General features: G+C 39.3%; 2 protein-coding genes across 17 annotated transcripts in view; one reads left to right on the top strand and one right to left on the bottom strand.

Annotated features, from left to right (window-relative positions):
* MAGI1 (membrane associated guanylate kinase, WW and PDZ domain containing 1) overlaps positions 1-18646 on the top strand; it is a 645788-nt gene that overhangs the window by 492430 nt on the left and 134712 nt on the right. The gene's annotated exons all lie outside the window — the stretch shown is intronic.
* Positions 6698-7306, bottom strand: LOC122424303 (ATP synthase subunit d, mitochondrial-like). Its single transcript, XM_043441964.1, has one exon. The coding sequence runs from the start codon at positions 7264-7266 to the stop codon at positions 6781-6783; it is 486 nt and encodes a 161-aa protein (XP_043297899.1). The 5' UTR covers positions 7267-7306; the 3' UTR covers positions 6698-6780.

Below are 18646 nucleotides of genomic sequence, written 5' to 3'. Positions count from 1 at the left end.
TGGTCTGGTATTCCCATCTCTTTCAGAATTTTCCACAGTTTATTGTGATCCACACAGTCAAAGGCTTTGGCATAGTCAATAAAGCAGAAATAGATGTTTTTCTACTGCCGTATGATAAGAGTAATTCCACTCCTGCGTGTTTATCTGGAAAAAAAAGAAAACACCAATTCACAGAGATACATGTATCCTAATGTTCAGAGCAGTGTTATTTATAGTGGCCAGGACATAGAAGCTACCCAAGTATTCATCAATAGGTAATTGACTTAAGACCCATGGTGTACACACACACACACACACACACACACAAAATGGGATATTACTCAGTCATAAAAAAGAATGAAATGTGCCATTCGTAGTAATTTAGATGGACCTAGAAAAGCAATGCTTTAGTGAAATGAGACAGAGAAAGGCAGACACTGCATGATATCACTTCTATGTGGAATCTAAAAAATAAAAAGAATGTATATACAAAAGAGAAACAGACTCATGGGTACAGAAAACAAACTTGTAGTTATCAAAGGGAAGAAGGGAAGGGGATAGGGACACATTAGGGGTATGGGATTAACAGATACCAACTACCATTTATAGTAGTAGATTCACAGTATTGTAAATAAACTATAGTTCAATCTTAAAAAGATACCATTTTATTTTACCTTTCTCCAAGCTACTCTATTGGACTTGAAAACTCAGTATTCTTAAACTTAGTGTTTACATTTCTGATTACCACTGGTCCCTTAGTGAAAATGAAATCTTTGAGTATCATGAATTTATCTTAAATACTTGATTTTTAAAAGCATTCCAAACATTAGTCAGTTATTTCTCTGGATTACCTCAGTATAGCAGATGATAGCTGATAATATACTTGGTTATAAAGACTCCAAGGAGAAGAAAGGAAACAGGACTACTGAGTGTTGATGGGATTTGTGAGACTCTCAGTTGAAGCTGTTGATTTGAGGAAGGTGTTATGTTCAGTGCTCATTGGAATTTTCCCAGGAAACTTGTCTAGAAATGAGGTAGCCTTGACATCAGGACAGAAGGATGGCTGCATCTGGGGAACATGCTGATTGATCATTGTGAGCTGAAAGGGGGGACTGCAGACTCATTCTAGGGAGATGAGAATGTTTACAATTTGAGTCTAGAAATGCAGCTAAGTAGGTATTAAAATTCTGGCTGAGGGGAGTGGAGCAGAAGGGAGCGGAGAATCTAGCAAACTACACAAATGAACCTTTGTTTTAAAGTAATTGTTTCTGGAAGACATATGTGAGGCTGCACTTCCAAGCCCTGTGGTCCTGAGTGCTTGATCTGAGGGGCACAGTTTGCCAATTATTAATGGGCTGGCTTGGGAGCTTTGCCAGTTTTCCTATTAGATTTTTCTGGATCACAGCCAGAACCTTGTGGATGAGTTTTGACCTCCAGAGAGAGCCCCATGGAGCTGAGAGAGCTGGAATGTGAGTGACTGCAAGGAATTCTGCCTGGCCTGACTGATCAGATATCCCACTGGTGTGACCCATTGTGTGGCCCATCCTGGTGCTGTAGTGAGGACTGCACACTTGCTTCCTGCTCACTTGTCTTCACACTCTCACAGCAGGCCAGGGGAGCAGGCTGTGTTCACACCCTGAAGGGTGTGCTGCATTTGCTTAGTTTTTCTTTGTTCCCTGTGTTGCCCAACCCTACTCCATTCTAGTGTGATCAGTCTGGAACTGATTGATGCCCTGAAACACCTGAGCAGTTGCTCTGGAAATTGGTCAAAAAACAACTAAACGCCTCTCTCTTTTCTGTAAGCAGGAAGAGGATGAGAGAAGAACTAGGGGCTCACATTCATTAAATCCTGTGAAGTGCCAAGCCTTGTACATACAAAGAGTTGTAACAGTTATCTCAGAATTTTCAGAACAGTGCAGTGAGCTGTGATGAGAAATGAGCAGTATTGCTTTATTGTGGTCCTTTGTCTTCTTATGGAGTCTATGAGAGACTCCATTGTTTCTAGATAGAACATGTTGGAATTTTTCCACTGGGTAGCATCCATTTTCATTGTATACCAAGGCTTGTGGTTTGAGAGTATAGGTCACAATATTAGTTGTCTGTCGTTGCTGTGGAATTACAGAATTATCCTAAAGGCCAAAACCAACTTGCCTTGCTTCTTTTCCTCCCTCTTTACTTTTATTCCTCATTCTTTCTGTTATTCCTCTTTTCCTTCCTTCTCTCCTCTTTATCCTCCCTTCCTTTCTTCCCACCCTTTCTCAAAGTTTTACTGAGCATTTGCTTTGTAACAACCTCTGGAGTAACTTGAGGGCAATGTTTTCTGAGATCTCTACATTTGATTTCTGTTACTGTCAGGAGTTTCATTGACTCTTCCGTAGTGAGATCTCCCAGGATGTGCACTCTGGAAATATTTATGGTTGTCCAAATGACACAAAATTAAGAAAAGGATTTTTTCACCTTGGTGGCTTATTTGTGTCATCTTCTCAGTTCTCATCACTATTTCTAGTTTTTACTGGCACTGAAGAGTCCTTTCTTAGAATGCTTAGGCAGTTGAGTTTTAACTTAGAACGAGTTCATTTTCAAGCAAATGATGCAAATGAAATAGCTTTAAGGTCTAACTTTCCATTGAAATTTTCTTATTTGGTGAAGTGTCTAACTTCACCATGGGGCAAGATGCTTGCTTTGAGATGCACAGGAAGCAGAGACCACTGGGAGAGCAGCCTTTCATTTCCCGGTTACTCAGAGACAGAAGGTCATGTAAATGGAGTAACAATAGCACTTTCCCTTGCTTTTCTCTCTTGTGTATTTCTTTCCCCCCACCTCCGTCTCTCTCCTTTTTTCTGATGTCACTCATGAAGTTTGTTCACATCAGGTGACATTTATAATGATTGCCCTGTAATGCTCTCTTGGACCTTTATAGTGTGTAGACTAGAACATTGTCTCACTCAGCAATTCCTAGCATCTGAAGTAGAATTTTCTCCTCTTGAGATTAAATGGCAGGGATACAGTGGTTCAAAAACAATTTGTTTAGTGACTCTTATGGGCTAGCATACATTCTGAGCAACTACCTGTGCTTTATTAATTGATTGCGGTGTAAAAGACTCTTTAGTAGACATGATATGTGTGCCCAAACACTATAGTTATTAATAGCACCCAGGGCATGGACATGCTGGTTGAGGAAACAGACAAGTTCTTTGACTGGAGAGTGGAGCTGTGGTGTGGCCAGGGACCGGATACTATGAGAATCCACAGTAATGATACCCAGCCCAGTCTTTGTGTATCAGGCTAGGTTTCCTGAAAGAATTGATATCTGCACTGAGAATTATACTGCAGGAACATATGGGGGTGCAGTAGGGATTGGTAGTATAAGTGTTGTGTGAGAGAGAAACAGCAAACTTGAGGTTTCCAAGTGTAGACAGTTACAGTAGGTGCCACATTCAGAAATTAGCCAAGACTGCTCTGCCTTTGGAGCAATTGCTTGGGTGGGGGTTATAGGGCACCAGAAGCAACAAAACTGAGATCCTGAGTGCTCGGTGCTGGCGTGTATGACCAGAGGAGAAAGCATGAGCAGATCATGGGAAGCTTCCAAGAACTCTACGGAAATTGAGTTTTATGTTTGTAGACTTTGGAAAGCTTCAAACGGGTGAATGATGTAGTTAGATTTGAATTTGCTGTTCTTGTCTCCTGAGTCTAGAAGGTATAATCTGTGTTGTTAATTGTTGTGAGATTTTTATCCTAAACTTAGCTTTATGTGGTAGAAGAGGAGTCATTTCTTCATACTGAGATCCTCTAAAACCATGAGTAAGCTTTGTAGGAAGTTAAGGATAGTGGTACTCAAATTTTGCTTGCTTCTGTTAGTATTTCTTAAAGTGTGTGTCAAGGAATACTAGTCCTGGGAAATGCCCACTGAAGAAAGAATTGGGTAAACAGAAAGAAGTCTTGCAGTGAAGAATTCTGTTGAATTGGATTAAACCTGTTGCTTTCCAAAATCATTTGACTTAGATTTCTTTATGGCTGAAAATCTGTTAACATTTGCAGGCTATGCTGTGGGAGAAAGCATTGTTCTTAATGGAGGATATTGAAAGAAATATTTAGTATTCAATGAGGAATGAAACTGGTTTTTCCTTTCCCTGTGATAGTATGTTCTCTTGATTGCTACCTCTCTATAGCAATTAAGGGAATCAGGAACCCACTGCTAACTTAAGCTAGTGTAGTTGTAAAGAAGAACACTGGAAATTGTAGAGAAACACATCCTCAATAAATTGAATCCTGTTGAACTAAAGCATAAGGTTCATAGCCATTGCAAGTTTTTTGTTTCTTTTTGCTTTGGCCACACCCCTCCATTTGTGGGATCTTAGTTCCCTAATCAGGATTGAACCTGGATTCTCTGCAGTGAAAGCACAGAGTCCTAACCAGTGGACCACCAGCGAATTCTCCGAAAGTCTTTTTAAACAACAAACCTTTGGTTTGTGCTTTTGCAGATAAATGGTGACTTCTCTGTAAAAATGAAAAGTTTTATAACTGTTAGTTTGTAATGACTTTCTAATGCATTTCACCATTTGGCAGTTTAAAATGATAACTTGAGTTTCATAAAGCTCTTATGCCTTGAATTACTCTTTAACATATGGTAAGAGGTATAATGTTTATCATAATCTAACAACCACCAAATAGGAAACTAAATCACTCAGGAACTCAGGTATGCATATTTACATTGAAATAGTGAATTTTCATCACTCATGAATATTCATTGTGCTTTGTATTTACTCAGTAAGTAGTACAGGCCTCATGTCAATATTTTCTGAAGTCTGTATTTCACAAACTAATGGCGCATCGGCGTGCATATTTAGGTATTTATTAAACTAGTTAAACATTTGTCATACTTGCTCCTAAATCATGGGCTGCTGATGTTTTTAAGGATTATTCGTTTCTAATGTCCTTCCAGTGATGTATCTTGAGGACTGATTATTTAACATAGAGATGTATGACAATAGGTTTTTCTGTTTTGTTATAGTTGTTAGGTCAAAATTTTATTGTTCATGGCTAAATGCCACGCAAAGACTTTTACTGTTAAAAGCAACTCTCCCTTCAGTGTAATCTCTTGATAAAGTGGAAATGGAATGTGAGTGTCAAACAGTGATCTGTTATCAAGCCCAGGATAATAAAGTGGTACAGTGATGCTTCTGTTTGAAGTCTCTTCCACTGTTTGTGGTGAATGTTACATTGCATGTCTTGGATTTTATGATGGAGTTTGCACTAATTATCAGCAGCGAGATTCTGAATAGAATGATAAAGTCATTCTCTTTCTTTTATGAACTTACAGAATCTTATAAGTTGATATCATGATGGTTTGCCCTCCCCTGGATTGGCTAAAACTTTGCCAAAATAGATTTGGTGGTCTTAAATTTTGTAAGGGTTATTATGCTGAGGTATTTAGTTAGCTTCTGTTACCACCGTGCTTCATCAGTCACAAGAAGCTTCTGAAAGGAAGTTTGACAGATCATAATAAGACAACTAAGACATCTTAATAAACACTGTTCACGCTTAGAAGATGGGTAGTCAACTGTGGTTGCTGATTCCCCTGGGACTAATTCTTTTTGTAGTTCAGCTCTTAATGTAATGGAAATCAGGGAGTCATGCCACACAAGTTTCCATTTTGAAAATGTTCCTCATGAAAATGCCATTTTTTAAAAAGGTGAAAATCAATTCTTTAGCTGGCATACTTTATTTATTTATTTTTTTTTTGGAAAGAGCACTCATCATGTGTCAGGCACTGGCAGAGTATTTAATGTACATTATCTCAATGTAGCCTCAGTATATTTTTAGAAACTAGGTCCTAATATTAATCTCATTTACAGACAGGGAAGCTGAAGTTCAGAAAAATCAATGAATTTGCCTTGGGTCACCTGTTAAGCAGCTTACCTGAGTTTAAATACAAATCTTTCTGACTCTAAAACTCAAGTTCTTAACTGTATTAATGTAATATCTCCCACATAAGTGCTTCAGAACTTTTTCCCCCTTATGGCTGATCCAGTCCTGAGTGAATTGTTTCAGTTAACCACTGCTGTGTCGCAGATCACTCCATCACTCCAAAACTGAGCGTCTTAAAACCAGTAGTAAGCATTTATCTTGTTCATGAGTCTGCAGTTAGGCTCAGTCTCAGTGGGGTGTCTTCCCTAAGGGTAGACTGGGTGGGTCACATGGAGTTAGAGAGTTTACTTCTTGTGGCTGCAGAGTTGTGTGGGCTGTTGACTGGGAGCCCAGCTGGGCCTGTTGGATGGGAACTTCGGCTCCTCTCTGTTGGTCTGTCAGCTCCCTCCTAACATGGCTGTTGTGTTACAGAAGCCTATTAGCAAGTGTAAGAGGCCATGTCACAAGCTGCAAGAGTTCTTTTGACTGGGCTCAGTAATAGCATAGCATCACTTTCTCTATATTCTCTTGGCCAAGCAAGTTATTGGTTTAGTCGCTCAGTCATGTCTGACTCTTTGTGACCCCGTGGACTGTAGCCCGTCAGGCTCCTCTGTCCATGGGATTTCCCAGGCCAGAATACTGGCGTGGGTTGCCATTTCCTTCTCCAGGGGATCTTCCTGATGCAGGGATCGAAGCTGGGTCCCCTGCATTGCAGGCAGATTTTTTACCAGCTGAGCCACCAGGGAAGCCCAAGCAAGTTACTAAGCAGATTCTAATTCAAGAGGAGTAGAGTTGGACACCGTGTTTTTTGTTTTTTTTTTTTTTTACCATGTAATTCTTTTTAATGTCCAGAGTTTGTAATTCGAGGGCCAGAGCTTTCTCCCGGACCCGAGCTTATAAGCTCTCAATTGGCCTGTGAGGCCAGTAGGGATACTTCTTCTTGTCTAATTTGGTTTCTGGGAAGACTTCATTCAAGTCCTCAATGGTCATCTGATCAAATGGAATTATGTTCCTCATCTTCTCCAGCTCTTTCTCATATTCCTGAATCCTGGTCTTTGACTGAGCCAAAAACTCAGCACAACTTTTCACATCTTCTTTTTCTTCAGCATCCACCTGGGCAGTATATTTATCCTCCGGTATAGGAACCTTCAGGGCATTAAACTTCTTTTCAAAGTCATCCACCAAGCCAGCCTTTGCCACGTTGGCCTTGTAGTAAGCCCAGTTGATGGCAGGTGGCTTCTCAGGCAGAGTAGCCAACCTGGAGGTTAGGGTCTCATTCCAGGACTTCAAGGAGTTAGCCACGGCCTTCTGGTTTCGAGGGATGATCTCCCCGAAAGCTACCCAGTCAATGGTTTTTAGAGCAAGTTTCCGTCCAGCCATCTTGAGATCCTTCACCGACCCCGGGCGGCCCGCAGCCCGCAGCCGGACACCGTGTTTTAATGGGCAGGATTAGTAGCTTTTTTCCCTTCTCACAATCTATTACTTCAGTTTCTATAATATTCTCTTAACTATTGTTCCTCTTCCTGTTCTAGTCCAGCATGGAGTTTGTTCTCAACCCAAGAGACAGAGTGACCTACTTAAAATCAGTCTGTAAAACCTCTTGACCCTGCTCTGGTGAAAACCCTCTAATTGCTTCCCTTCTTATTTGAAGTAATAAACAAAGTCCTCATGGGGGCCTACATCTACCTGTGTTATCAAATCTTTATCCTCTCTGCTCTTATGTTTGACTGTCTCTGTTCCATGTTCTCATTCAAACACCAAGCATGTTCCTGCCTCAGGGCATTTGTATTTGGTGTTGCATGCTGTGTATGCCTAGAATACTCCTTCGGGTTCTTTATATGACTCCCATCTCCCTTTCATCTAGACCTCTGTGCATTTTACCTTCTCAGTGAGGCATCCGCTGACCAGAAAAGATTGAATTCCACTTCACCATCCAGAACTTCCTTTCACTCTTTTTCTACTTTTTCTCCCTTACACTGAGTGTCATATGACATATTTATTAACTTATTTATTGTGTTATCTCCACCCATTAGAATATAATCTCCATGAGGACAGAAACTTTGGTTTATTTTGTTGCTGGATCCCAGTAACTTCCACAATACAATACCTGGCACATAGTAGGTGTTCAGCGAATATTTGTCAGATGCACAGAGGAACTTGATTTCAACACAGATTTAAATTTTTCATGGCATTAATGTTTATGAAGTATTTTAATTTATGAATATAACTTTGTGTCTCATAATGCTGTGGGATTTAATCTGGTTTAACAACAGCCATTTGGAATTTCAGGTCTTATCGAGGAGATCCAAAATGAAATCTCTGCTTATTCCAATCTCCTCCTACTTTTTCTTTTTGTAAACATTCATGGAGATTATCATCTTGTGAAGTTTTCTAAGCCCCAAGGTACCTTTCTTTCAATAAATACTTGTACAACTACTGCATGCCCAGTCTGTGCTAGTCACTGAGGGTATAGTGGGACAGGCATAGCCCTCTTCTGACAGGGTTAATATCATGATGAAAGAGGAAGACAGTAAATAATTGTACGTATACACCAAGTCATTACAGATTCTGAAAATCACTATGAAAGCTATGCGGTGGTCTGTGAAGGACAATTAGGCAGAATTTGCTTTAGATATAGACAGGGAGACATCGGGTACAAGGAGGTCTTTAGGCTAAAATGTAGACAGTGGCTTTTGGTTAGTTTTAAGATACAAACCAGAGGGATATGTTTATTCAACTAATGTGAATTTAGCACCTACCATGTGCCAGATGTTTTTCCAGGTGTTAGGGATTCAGCTTTAACAGGACAAAAAACCCCTCTTCTCATGGATTTTACATTCCACTATGAGAAGATATTTTAAAATTTTCTTTGTAATGTAAAATTAAAATTACTGTAATATTTTACAGTATATTCAGCAGCGTCAAGTCAGGAAGACAGAAGCAATACTAGGTATTTCAGCAGAGAGAATCTAATAATGTAGGGTCTGAAAAAGCTAAAGGAGAGCTCAGTGTTACGCAAAGAGAAGACAGTAAGGTCATGAAGCGGCTTACACTGTTAGGGAGGGAGAGTCCAATGGAAGGGGGAATGTTAGGGGACGGGCTTCATGGCTGAGAGCTCAGACCTCTAAGGAGGCAGCACCAGCCTTGAGTATACATACCTCTCAGATGGCTTGGGGAAGTGCAAAGGCCCTGAGGCAGGAAACTGCCTGGAGTGTTCTAGGAACAGGGAGACCAACGTGGCTGACACAGAGGGAGACTTCAAGATATTTGGTATCAGACTTAATGCTCCAGAGTCAGGAAACTCCAAATTTTAATACCAATTCAGCACCCTCTTTAACTGACCATCGAAAGCAAGTAATACATGCTTTCCAATGCTCAGTTTGCCCATTTGGGAAACAGGGATATAAACACTATGCCCTGTGGTTATGATGACATTTCAAGGGGGAAAACTGTACTTTATACAGTGGCTGACACATAGTAAGTGCTTAATAAGTGGTTGGTTGTGGTGGTGATAATAGTAGACCTGTATTACTATTTTATACAGGTCTATTACTATTTTATACAGGTCTACTACTACAGAGAATTCCAGAAAAACACCTACTTCTGCTTCATTGACTGTGCTAAAGCCTTTGACTGTATATATGATAAGAAAAAAATGTCGTGTGTGTATATATATATATATGTATATATATGTACATGGATGGATTCTGTATTATCTGTAGTTTTAAGTGTCCACCGGGGTTGTTGAAAGGTATCCTCCTGGGATAAGGAGGGAGTACTTTAAAGGGATTTAGAAAAGGCAGAGGAACCAGAGATCAAATTGCCAACATCCATTGGATCATCAAAAAAGCAAGAGAGTTCCAGAAAAACACCTACTTCTGCTTTATTGACTATGCCAAAGCCTTTGACTGTGTGGATCACAACAAACTTTGGAAAATTCTGAAAGAGATGGGAATACCAGACCACCTGACCTGCCTCCTGAGAAATCTGTATGCAGGTCAAGAAGCAACAGTTAGAACTGGATACGGAACAACAGACTGGTTCCAAATTGGGAAGGGAGTGTGTCAAGGCTGTATATTGTCAGCTTGCTTATTTAACTTAAATAAATTAGTTATTTATTTAACTAAACAAATTTGGTTATTTAACTAACTTATTTAACTTATATCATGTGAAAGCCAGGCTGGATGAAGCACAAGCTGGAATTAAGATTGCTGGGAAAAATACCAATAACCTCAGCTATGCAGATGACACCACCCTTATCGCAGAAAGTGAAGAGGAACTAAAGAACCTCTTGATCAAAGTGAAAGAGGAGAGTGAAGAAGTTGGCTTAAAACTCAACATTCCAAAAACAAAGATCATGACATCTGGTCCCATCACTTCATGGCAAATAGATGTGAAGCAATGGAAACAGTGAGAGTCTTTATTTTCTTGGGCCAAAATCACAGCAGATGGTAACTGCAGCCATGAAATTTAAAGACACTTGCTCCTTGGAAGAAAAGCTATGACCAACCTAGACAGCATACTAAAAAAGTAGAGAAATTACCGACAAGTTCCATATAGTCAAAGCTTTGGTTTTTCCAGTAGCCATGTTTGGATATAAGAGTTTGACCGTAAACAAAGCTGAGTGCCAAAGAAGTGATGCTTTTGAACTGTGGTGTTGGAGAAGACTCTTGAGAGTCCCTTGGACTGCAAGGAGGTCAAACCAGTCAGTCCTAAAGGTTGGAAAGACTGATGCTGAAGCTGAAGCTCCAGTACTTTGGCCACCTGAAATGACTTCACAGAAATGACTCATTGGAAAAGACCATGATGCTGGGAAAGATTAAAGGCAGGAGGAGAAGGGGACAACAGAGGATGAGATGGTTGGATAGCGTCACCGACTCAATGGACATGAGTTTGAGCAAACTCCAGGAAATAGTGAAGGACAGGGAAGACTGGTGTGCTGCTGTCCATGGAGTCTCAAAAGAGTTGGACAGGACAGAGCAACTGAACTGAGCTGATTGTTATTTTAACACCTGCTGTTACTAGTGCTGCTGCTTCTCTTCCTTTTCTTCTTGATCATGACTGCTACTGCTGTTAAACTTCTTTCACGACCCAGAGCTTGGAGCCCAGGACAAGAAATGGCTTTTGAGCAATTTTGGAATGTTGAGAATTCCAAATGTTGAGAAGTTTCTGAGTTGTGCATCAGTCAGTACTGCTTCCTACATAAACTTCCTGGTGTGTCCTCCCTCGTTTTTAGAATTTGTGTAATTGAAGTGTTACGGTGGCAGGTGTGCTGGTGTGGTTGGAAAAAAAAAAACAAAAAATAGTTCTTTCTCTTTGTCCAGTACTGGCCACGGTCATTATGCTGATTTAATGGAGGCTGCAGTAGTTAAAGATGATTCTCATGGCTGAGAATTTACCTCAAAATATCAGGACTTAGTGGTGACTGGGGACTTAAGGTTCTTGAATATTGATATATTTGACATGTTCCTTTCTGGATGGTGGAGAGGCTTGTTTTCTTTATGCTTTTTATGGGTTTCATATTTTCTAGAGCATGTACTCAGAGAAGGCAATGGCACCCCACTCCAGTACTCTTGCCTGGAAAATCCCATGGATGGAGGAGCCTGGTAGGCTGCAGTCCATGGGGTTGTGAAGAGTTAGACACGACTGAGTGACTTCACTTTTACTTTTAACTTTCATGCATTGGAGAAGGAAATGGTACCCACTCCAGTGTTCTTGCCTGGAGAATCCCAGGGACGGGGGAGCCTGGTGGGCTGCCGTCTATGGGGTCACACAGAGTCAGACACAACTGAAGCGACTTGGCAGCAGCAGCAGCAGAGCATGTACTTTTTATCTCTGAAGAGAGAAATAAGAGAGTAAAAGTTTTTAATTTTTAAGCTAGCCACTTCTACCTCAATTTTGATCAGGCCCTATTTTGTGAATGTCCTATATCACATTTATTTTGTTGTAAATGTCATTCACTGACCTTAGTTGTTGCTCATTTAAGGGTTTAGGAAAGCACTCTTCGCTTTTAAATGTCTCATTTCCTGTTTTACATATGTAAAACAAAAATCTGTGCAGATTGGTGAAAAGTCCCTAACTTTAAAAATGAATCGCTTTAGTCTCTTATTACTCTTTTCAGATGTAACAAGTATGGCATGTTGAGAGTAAAATAAGCTTTCTGGATTTCCCAGCTGGCTCAGTCAAATACCTATACCCTTTTTTGTTTGTTTGTTTTGTTGTGTGAAACCAAATCTGTGTAACGCCATGGTGGTAGCTTTTGGATAAAACTCAGTTTTTATGCTTTTTGGATTTATAGAAGATATTGACTCTTTGCTCCCTCTGTGCAAAAATGTGGGTTTCTTAGAAAATGGAAGTGTAAGTGCTGGGTAAATAGGTTAAGAGGCAGGTATCTGGTGAAAATGCCTTGTAACAGCTCCGGGATCATCCATCACTTTCTCATGTCTTCACCTGCTGACAGGAAGCTAACGGCAGCGGTACCCATGCTGCCACATCAGGGAAATAAACATGGCCTCTCCCTTCTCCTTCCCCTTGATCAGCAGGCGCTGTCAATAGGGCTGATGAATTAGATGAAACTCAAGAGTGAGGACCAGGAAGCATTGTGCAATATGACATTTAATTACTAGGGGTGAAATAAACCAAAAACAAAGGAAACCGCTCGACTTTTTACTAAAGATAGATTGTTCATATGTCAGAGCTAAGATGTCATTGCCTTTTAATGAATTGGTTTATTAAGTTCTGTCTTTAGTAGTCATTGATTTGATCCTTGACCTGATTTTATCTGGACACATATTAGGTCTAGTTTGTTTTGAGGACACGGGCATAATTTTCTTTCTTGGGTTAAGGAGAAGCCTGTGGACTAAAAATGATGCGGCTGTTTTTGAAGGCAGCTCTTTCACTCCCCTGACATCTCTGAAATAAGGTTTCTTTGAAAAGGGCCAATTTCTATTAGAAAGCATAGAATAATTTAGAGTTTTATGTAGTAATTATTATAAGTAACTCATAATAACATTTCTACTTGATTTTACTTATTCGAAACTGGCCACTCACTTCCTAATAATACCTTTGCTATCTCATATATTATTCTAATGAAATCATTACTTTAAAAGTCAGTGTAGGTGATATCACATGAGCTCAGGCTTCTGTTCATCACTGTCTACATTTTTCCAAGCAAATGTTTAGAAGCATTAATAATTTGTGTTTAATTTCACCTCTGAAAGCTACTTCATTTGGCTTACCAGGCAGAGTGGAAAATAATAATTTATATGAGTCATCTATCTGGGAAGTGTAGTCTATAACATAAAATGACCCAGAGCCGTGACAAGAGAAGTACTGCATAATGTGAGACTGTAATTGCTCACTGAGAAATGAATTAAGCAAAAGAAGGGCAATAACAGTTCATCAGCTGGATCTACATCATTTTGCAGTTGTTCCCAGTCCATATTTTTTTGGAATGTGACTTAGAGTTGGAGAGGTAATTGGCAAGCATTTAGATAAGGTAATGGATGGTCCCAGAGTGGGGGAAGTCAAGGCGGTAATTCAGTTTTCTGGGAATCTGCTGATGTCATCATTTATGGGGAAAAGCATAAGTAGCTTATGAACAATAGCAGAGTCCCAGGAGTGAATTCAGCTGCCTGGGATCTCATCTTTACATGATGTTCACACGTTCATATTTCTCGGACTTGGCTCAAAAGATACTTTTTGAATGTTAGAGTTTTGAGTGCCAATATAGTCTTCTCAAGGTGAAGGGCGGTATTAAGGGAAATTTAAAAGGCAGAGAAGGACATGCTAAAAAATAGAAATACTCAGTTTTTATGCTTTTTGCTCAATTTCAACACTTTTGAAACATAATCCTAGAAATTTTACTGTTCACACCATGTTTTCCTTTATTATAAGGGCCATACTCTGGTGTTTAAGTAAGGGAACACATAAACAATACCATAACATGTATTCTTTGGTATATGCTTAATGTTGTACCAAACTGCTTTATTCTTTTAGCATCTCATATTGTATGTCACACACTATTTCCTTTTGTTTTCTTTGACATAGCAGTTATACACTTGACAAGAGCCAAAATAAAATTTACATGGTGATGACTGTTAGTCTGAATACTTGAGAAGGCTTTAAGAATTGTCATGCCTAGGTTGACTGAGAACCAGTATATTAATTAAATCAATGCAAACTCCTTTTTTCTTATGTCCATCTTGACTTGCTCTTGTAACTGCTCTCTCTTGGTGTTAGATGTAAATTTTTTTCTCTCTTTATATCCAGGTTTATGGTATTTCTTTAGTATGTTTACCCTTTCCATGGGAAGGAATTAGTTGTATGAAGAATAGCATGGTAACATGAAATTATGGGACTTGAGGGCCTCACATTCAGACACAGTGTATTCCAGCCAATAGGCATCTATCCTTATAGATACATACTAGCGCTTAATGACAAGAACCATTTAAAATTATGGTATTTACAGAACGAATTGACTTTATGATTTCTTAGCAAAATACAGTCCACAAAGTTGTGGTTGGGAGTCGTGTGCTTTTGTGTGAGAGGTTTTGACAAATGACAATTAAAAATAGAAAATTTTGCGTAATGTGAAACTTGTGGGAAAAGAATGCCACTTGGGATAATTAAATTAGGCATCATGTACAGAAAACCTATTGTCCACAATAGCAGTGTAATGAAGAGGCAGTAGTTACTTTCTTTACTTTTAAAGGGAATAGTTGGAAAGAGAGAAGAGGGAGGTGTGGTGGTGACGGTGATGATGCTTTTGTTGTTACAGTCAGTGTTCATTGAATGCAGATTATGACCAGACCTAGCAGGTTATATGTATTGTCTTAATCCTTGCACAAATTTATGAGGCAGGTATTATTGTGGACATGAGGAAACAATGGCCCAAAATGGTTAACTTGGCTATGGTTACACAGTTTGTCAATATCAGAGCAGGAATTTGAACTCACCAAGTCTGATTTTAGATCTTGTAACAGTTTCTGTCTCTATATGGCTGTTCTGGGAGAGTTCCAGACCCCTGAAGTTTTTAGGAAGATATAACATGGGCAGTAATTTCTGATTTCTGATCTCACGCTTACACTTGATTCATATATTGGAAGGACTAATGAAAGCAAGTTACTGTTGAAGAAGAAATTTATGCCATGCACATGTTATTCACAGAAATGTTAACAACTCCTCTGCTGAATAGTCATATCCTTGGAGACAGAGACTACCTTCTGTTTATCTCTGCATATCTGTACGGTGTATTATTTTTAACAGTGTTACTGATAGTGTACACTCCATAAAAGTCAGCATTTTTATTATATTCCTAAAACTGTGAAACCAGCCTTCTGATTTCAGGACGATCTTTTCACCCCTGAAAGAAACCATCTACCCATTGGCAGTCAATCTTCATTATTTTTTTAAACTAAAGAAAGAAAGCTGCCAAAGATTAGCAGCATTTAGCATTGGCTTGCAGTCACCTTATTTGTGAAAACTTGACATTCTCCATTAATTATAGCTTTTCACCAAAATAACCGTTTTCTTTCACATGCTTTTGAAATTACCTGGTTGAAATCATTGGCATTAGTTCATTCCATTTTATACAAACAATTGCTGTCATTAATTCAGAGAAAGTAAAATGTATAAACTGCCATAATACTGAAAGTCTATCTGATCTAATCCCTTCTTATCGTAGACAGCCTTTAGTACTAAACTGTGGCATTACTGATTTTCAGAATTCCTTTCTGAACAAAAAATGCCTCAAGATAATCCCCCCGAGTTGATTTTTGATGAAGCACGTATGGAGTGCTGGAAGTTCTTTTCGTTCGTTGCCTGAATGCTGAATGTTTGCAATGAATCTGTGAAAGCTTGGAAATTTTCTCTTCCCTGTTTTTAGTGAATGCAGAATTCCCATGACTTTGTATTTGCCTCTCCACCGCGTCAAAGAGGAAGAATGGTTAATATGCATGTTCAAGTTATTGCTAGACTTTCCTATTCAGTGAATTCTGGCCTGAATTACCTCATTATTCTGATTAAGAGGTAGTAAAACATATTTCCTGGGAGCTCAGGTTTTGGATTAAGGGAGTCGTGGGGAATGGGGCTGAGCATTCTCCCTCAGGCTTAACCCCATCCGCACGCCTTTGTTTTGTTTGATGAGGACGGAGATGAAGAGCTATGAAAGCTAAGCTGTCTCCCTCCTCACACTAGTTTGTTCCTGTGCCCGGTGCTTTCTTCATATACAGGGCTTTTGCTGCCCTGAGGACGTAAAGCCTCGGGTTCAAACCCTGGGTCTGCCACTTACCAGCTGTGTCATTTTGGCAAAGTCACCTCATCTCTGCGTGCCTGCTTTGTCACCTGTGACGTGGGCACAATCATAGTAGCTATAGGCTTGTTTCTGTTTGACCGTTTAGTGGATTTAGAAGGACACAAGGACACAAGCACGGGACTTGTTTTATTCTGTTCTTTTCCTAATTATTAAAAATTGAGGTGTAGTTGATTTACGATGTCTAGGTATACAGCAAAGTGATTTAGTTATACATATATATATCTGTGAGTATGTATATGTATGTATGTATGTACGTGTGTATGTATTCTTTCTCAGATTCTTCTCTGTTATAGGTTATTGTAAAACATTGAATATAGTTATAGTTCCTTGTGCTATACGGTAGGTCCTTGTTGTTTATCTGCTTTATATATAGTAATATATAAATGTTAATCTCAGATTCCTAGTTTATTTCCTCCCCCGCCCAATTCCCCTTTGGTAGCCATAAGTTTGTTTTCTATGTCTCTGTATTAATTTCTGCTTTATAAATAAATTTATTTGTATAATTTTTTTAGATCTCACATGTGAGAGATTCATGTTAAATTTTCTTTCTCTGTCTGATTTACTCCACTGGAGAATCTCTAGGTCCATCCTTGTTTCTGCAAATGGCATTACTTCATTCCTTTTTATGGCTGAGTAGTATTCCATTTTATGTATATATATATATACCACATTTTCTTTAGCCATTCATCTGTTGATGACTGATTCTAAACATAAACACGTTCTCTTAGGAGAAAAGGTCTATTGGTCTTCTGTCCTCAGTTCTCTGTTCCTGCCTCATGTTCACTGGCAGCACTGGCAAAACAAAAGCTTCAGTAAAAGCAAGTGCTTTTTGTCCAGGAAGAAACACACACTAGCTATTCAAGTGGCTCCACATTTGGGTGCCTAAAGTCATGATTAAAGCACCATAGAAAAGTCACTAGTGTTTTGAATATATTAGACATGCAAGGCTTTGTGATCAGTATTAGTAGATATATTGTTCCTAAATCTCTGTTTGGGGAGTAAGGGGGTTTACACCCTTGTGGTTGGTCAGGATCCCTAGAAAAAGGCATGTACTCGTAGAAAAATGTTTGCTATGGCACATGCTACAAGATTTGTATTTCTGGGATGGTGACAAGAGCACATGAGCATTCATGAATTGGAGCCAAAGAGTTAGGACTTACCCTACAGGGTAGAAACATAAAGATCGCTTAGTTGTAGGACATACCTTCCTTTCATCTTTATGTTGAAATGAAATAGATGGGGTGACATGGTAAATAGGCAGATGATCTTCTAGCCAGGGTAAAGAAGGTTGCATTAACTGAGGGCCAGAAATGACGCAGGTTTGACTGTGAGAATATCTAGTAGGAATACAAAATAATATGTAATGATTTAAATCATATGCAGAGAGGTTTTTCTCCTTGAACATATCTCCAAGAGCGTTGATGAAACTCACCTCCGAGTCTCCAAGCTAGCCAAATCCAAGTCAGCTGCCCATCAGCTACTTGTTTTGGGTATTCTGTCCCCGCTGGACACCATGATGGGAGTGGCACACACCTTGTCTCCCTTTGTACTTGCACAGAGTCCAGAGGTGTAGGTATTTTTAGTACTTAAAAATTGTTATTTTAAATTTTGATGGTTTTATTTTTTTCCAGCATCAGTGTAGGTGAGGAAACTGAGACTTAGATGGAGCAACCTAAATTCTTTAGAGAGTAAGGTGATGGAGTAGGACTCTGAAGCTACCGTTTTCCACCTTAAAAACCAGAGGCTCTAATGTCTGTCCTGGGTTTTCCTGGTTGGTAGAGAACTAGTCCTAATGGTTCCCAACATGACTTTAGGGGTAAAATGAGATGATTTTAAAAAATGCATTGTTCTTGATGCTAGTTAAAGATCTAATCTAATACTGAGCATGTGACTCTCTCTGTAATTTAAAAAAAAAAAAAAAGGCTTGTAATTGTGTTAAGGAGAAAGTCTCAGTTTGGTGCTCATAAGTCTCTAATATTTGTTAATCTCCCTTTGTAATAAGAGAATGTGGACTTCAAGCTCAGACTCTAAATGAAATGAACCAATTTTATTTTTGTTGTATTTATTTTTAGTTGTTGTTTATGGCAGGCTGGAACTGATTGTTCATTGTAGGTAATGACAAGTGTTTCCTTTTTGAAGTTTTGTAATAGTAAAATCTGCTCTTTGTGGTGTACAGTTCTGTGGCTTTTGAGGAGTATGTTGTCCTTCACCTTCCACCACAATCAGGATACAGAACTGTTCTGCCTCCTCAAACCCTCCCCACTCCTCCCATTCCCTGGTGCTGCCCCCTTGTAGTCAATGTCAGCCATACACCTGGCAACAGCTGGTTTATTCTCCATCTCTACTGTAGTTTTGCCTTTTATAGACTATCACTGAAATGGAATATGCAGTATCTAGCCTTTTGAGTCTGGCTTTTTTTTTTACACTTACTGAAATGTATTTGGG

The sequence above is a fragment of the Cervus canadensis genome, chromosome 22 (genome assembly GCF_019320065.1).
Source record: "Cervus canadensis isolate Bull #8, Minnesota chromosome 22, ASM1932006v1, whole genome shotgun sequence".
In the NCBI taxonomy this organism is placed as follows: domain Eukaryota; kingdom Metazoa; phylum Chordata; class Mammalia; order Artiodactyla; family Cervidae; genus Cervus; species Cervus canadensis.
Note: the sequence above shows the minus strand (reverse complement) of the source record. Positions and strands in the feature narration are given on the sequence as shown.

What these genes read in the sequence shown, in the direction of transcription:
- LOC122424303 (XM_043441964.1), bottom strand. Translation starts at nt 7,266, where the DNA reads ATGGCTGGACGGAAACTTGCTCTAAAAACCATTGACTGGGTAGCTTTC.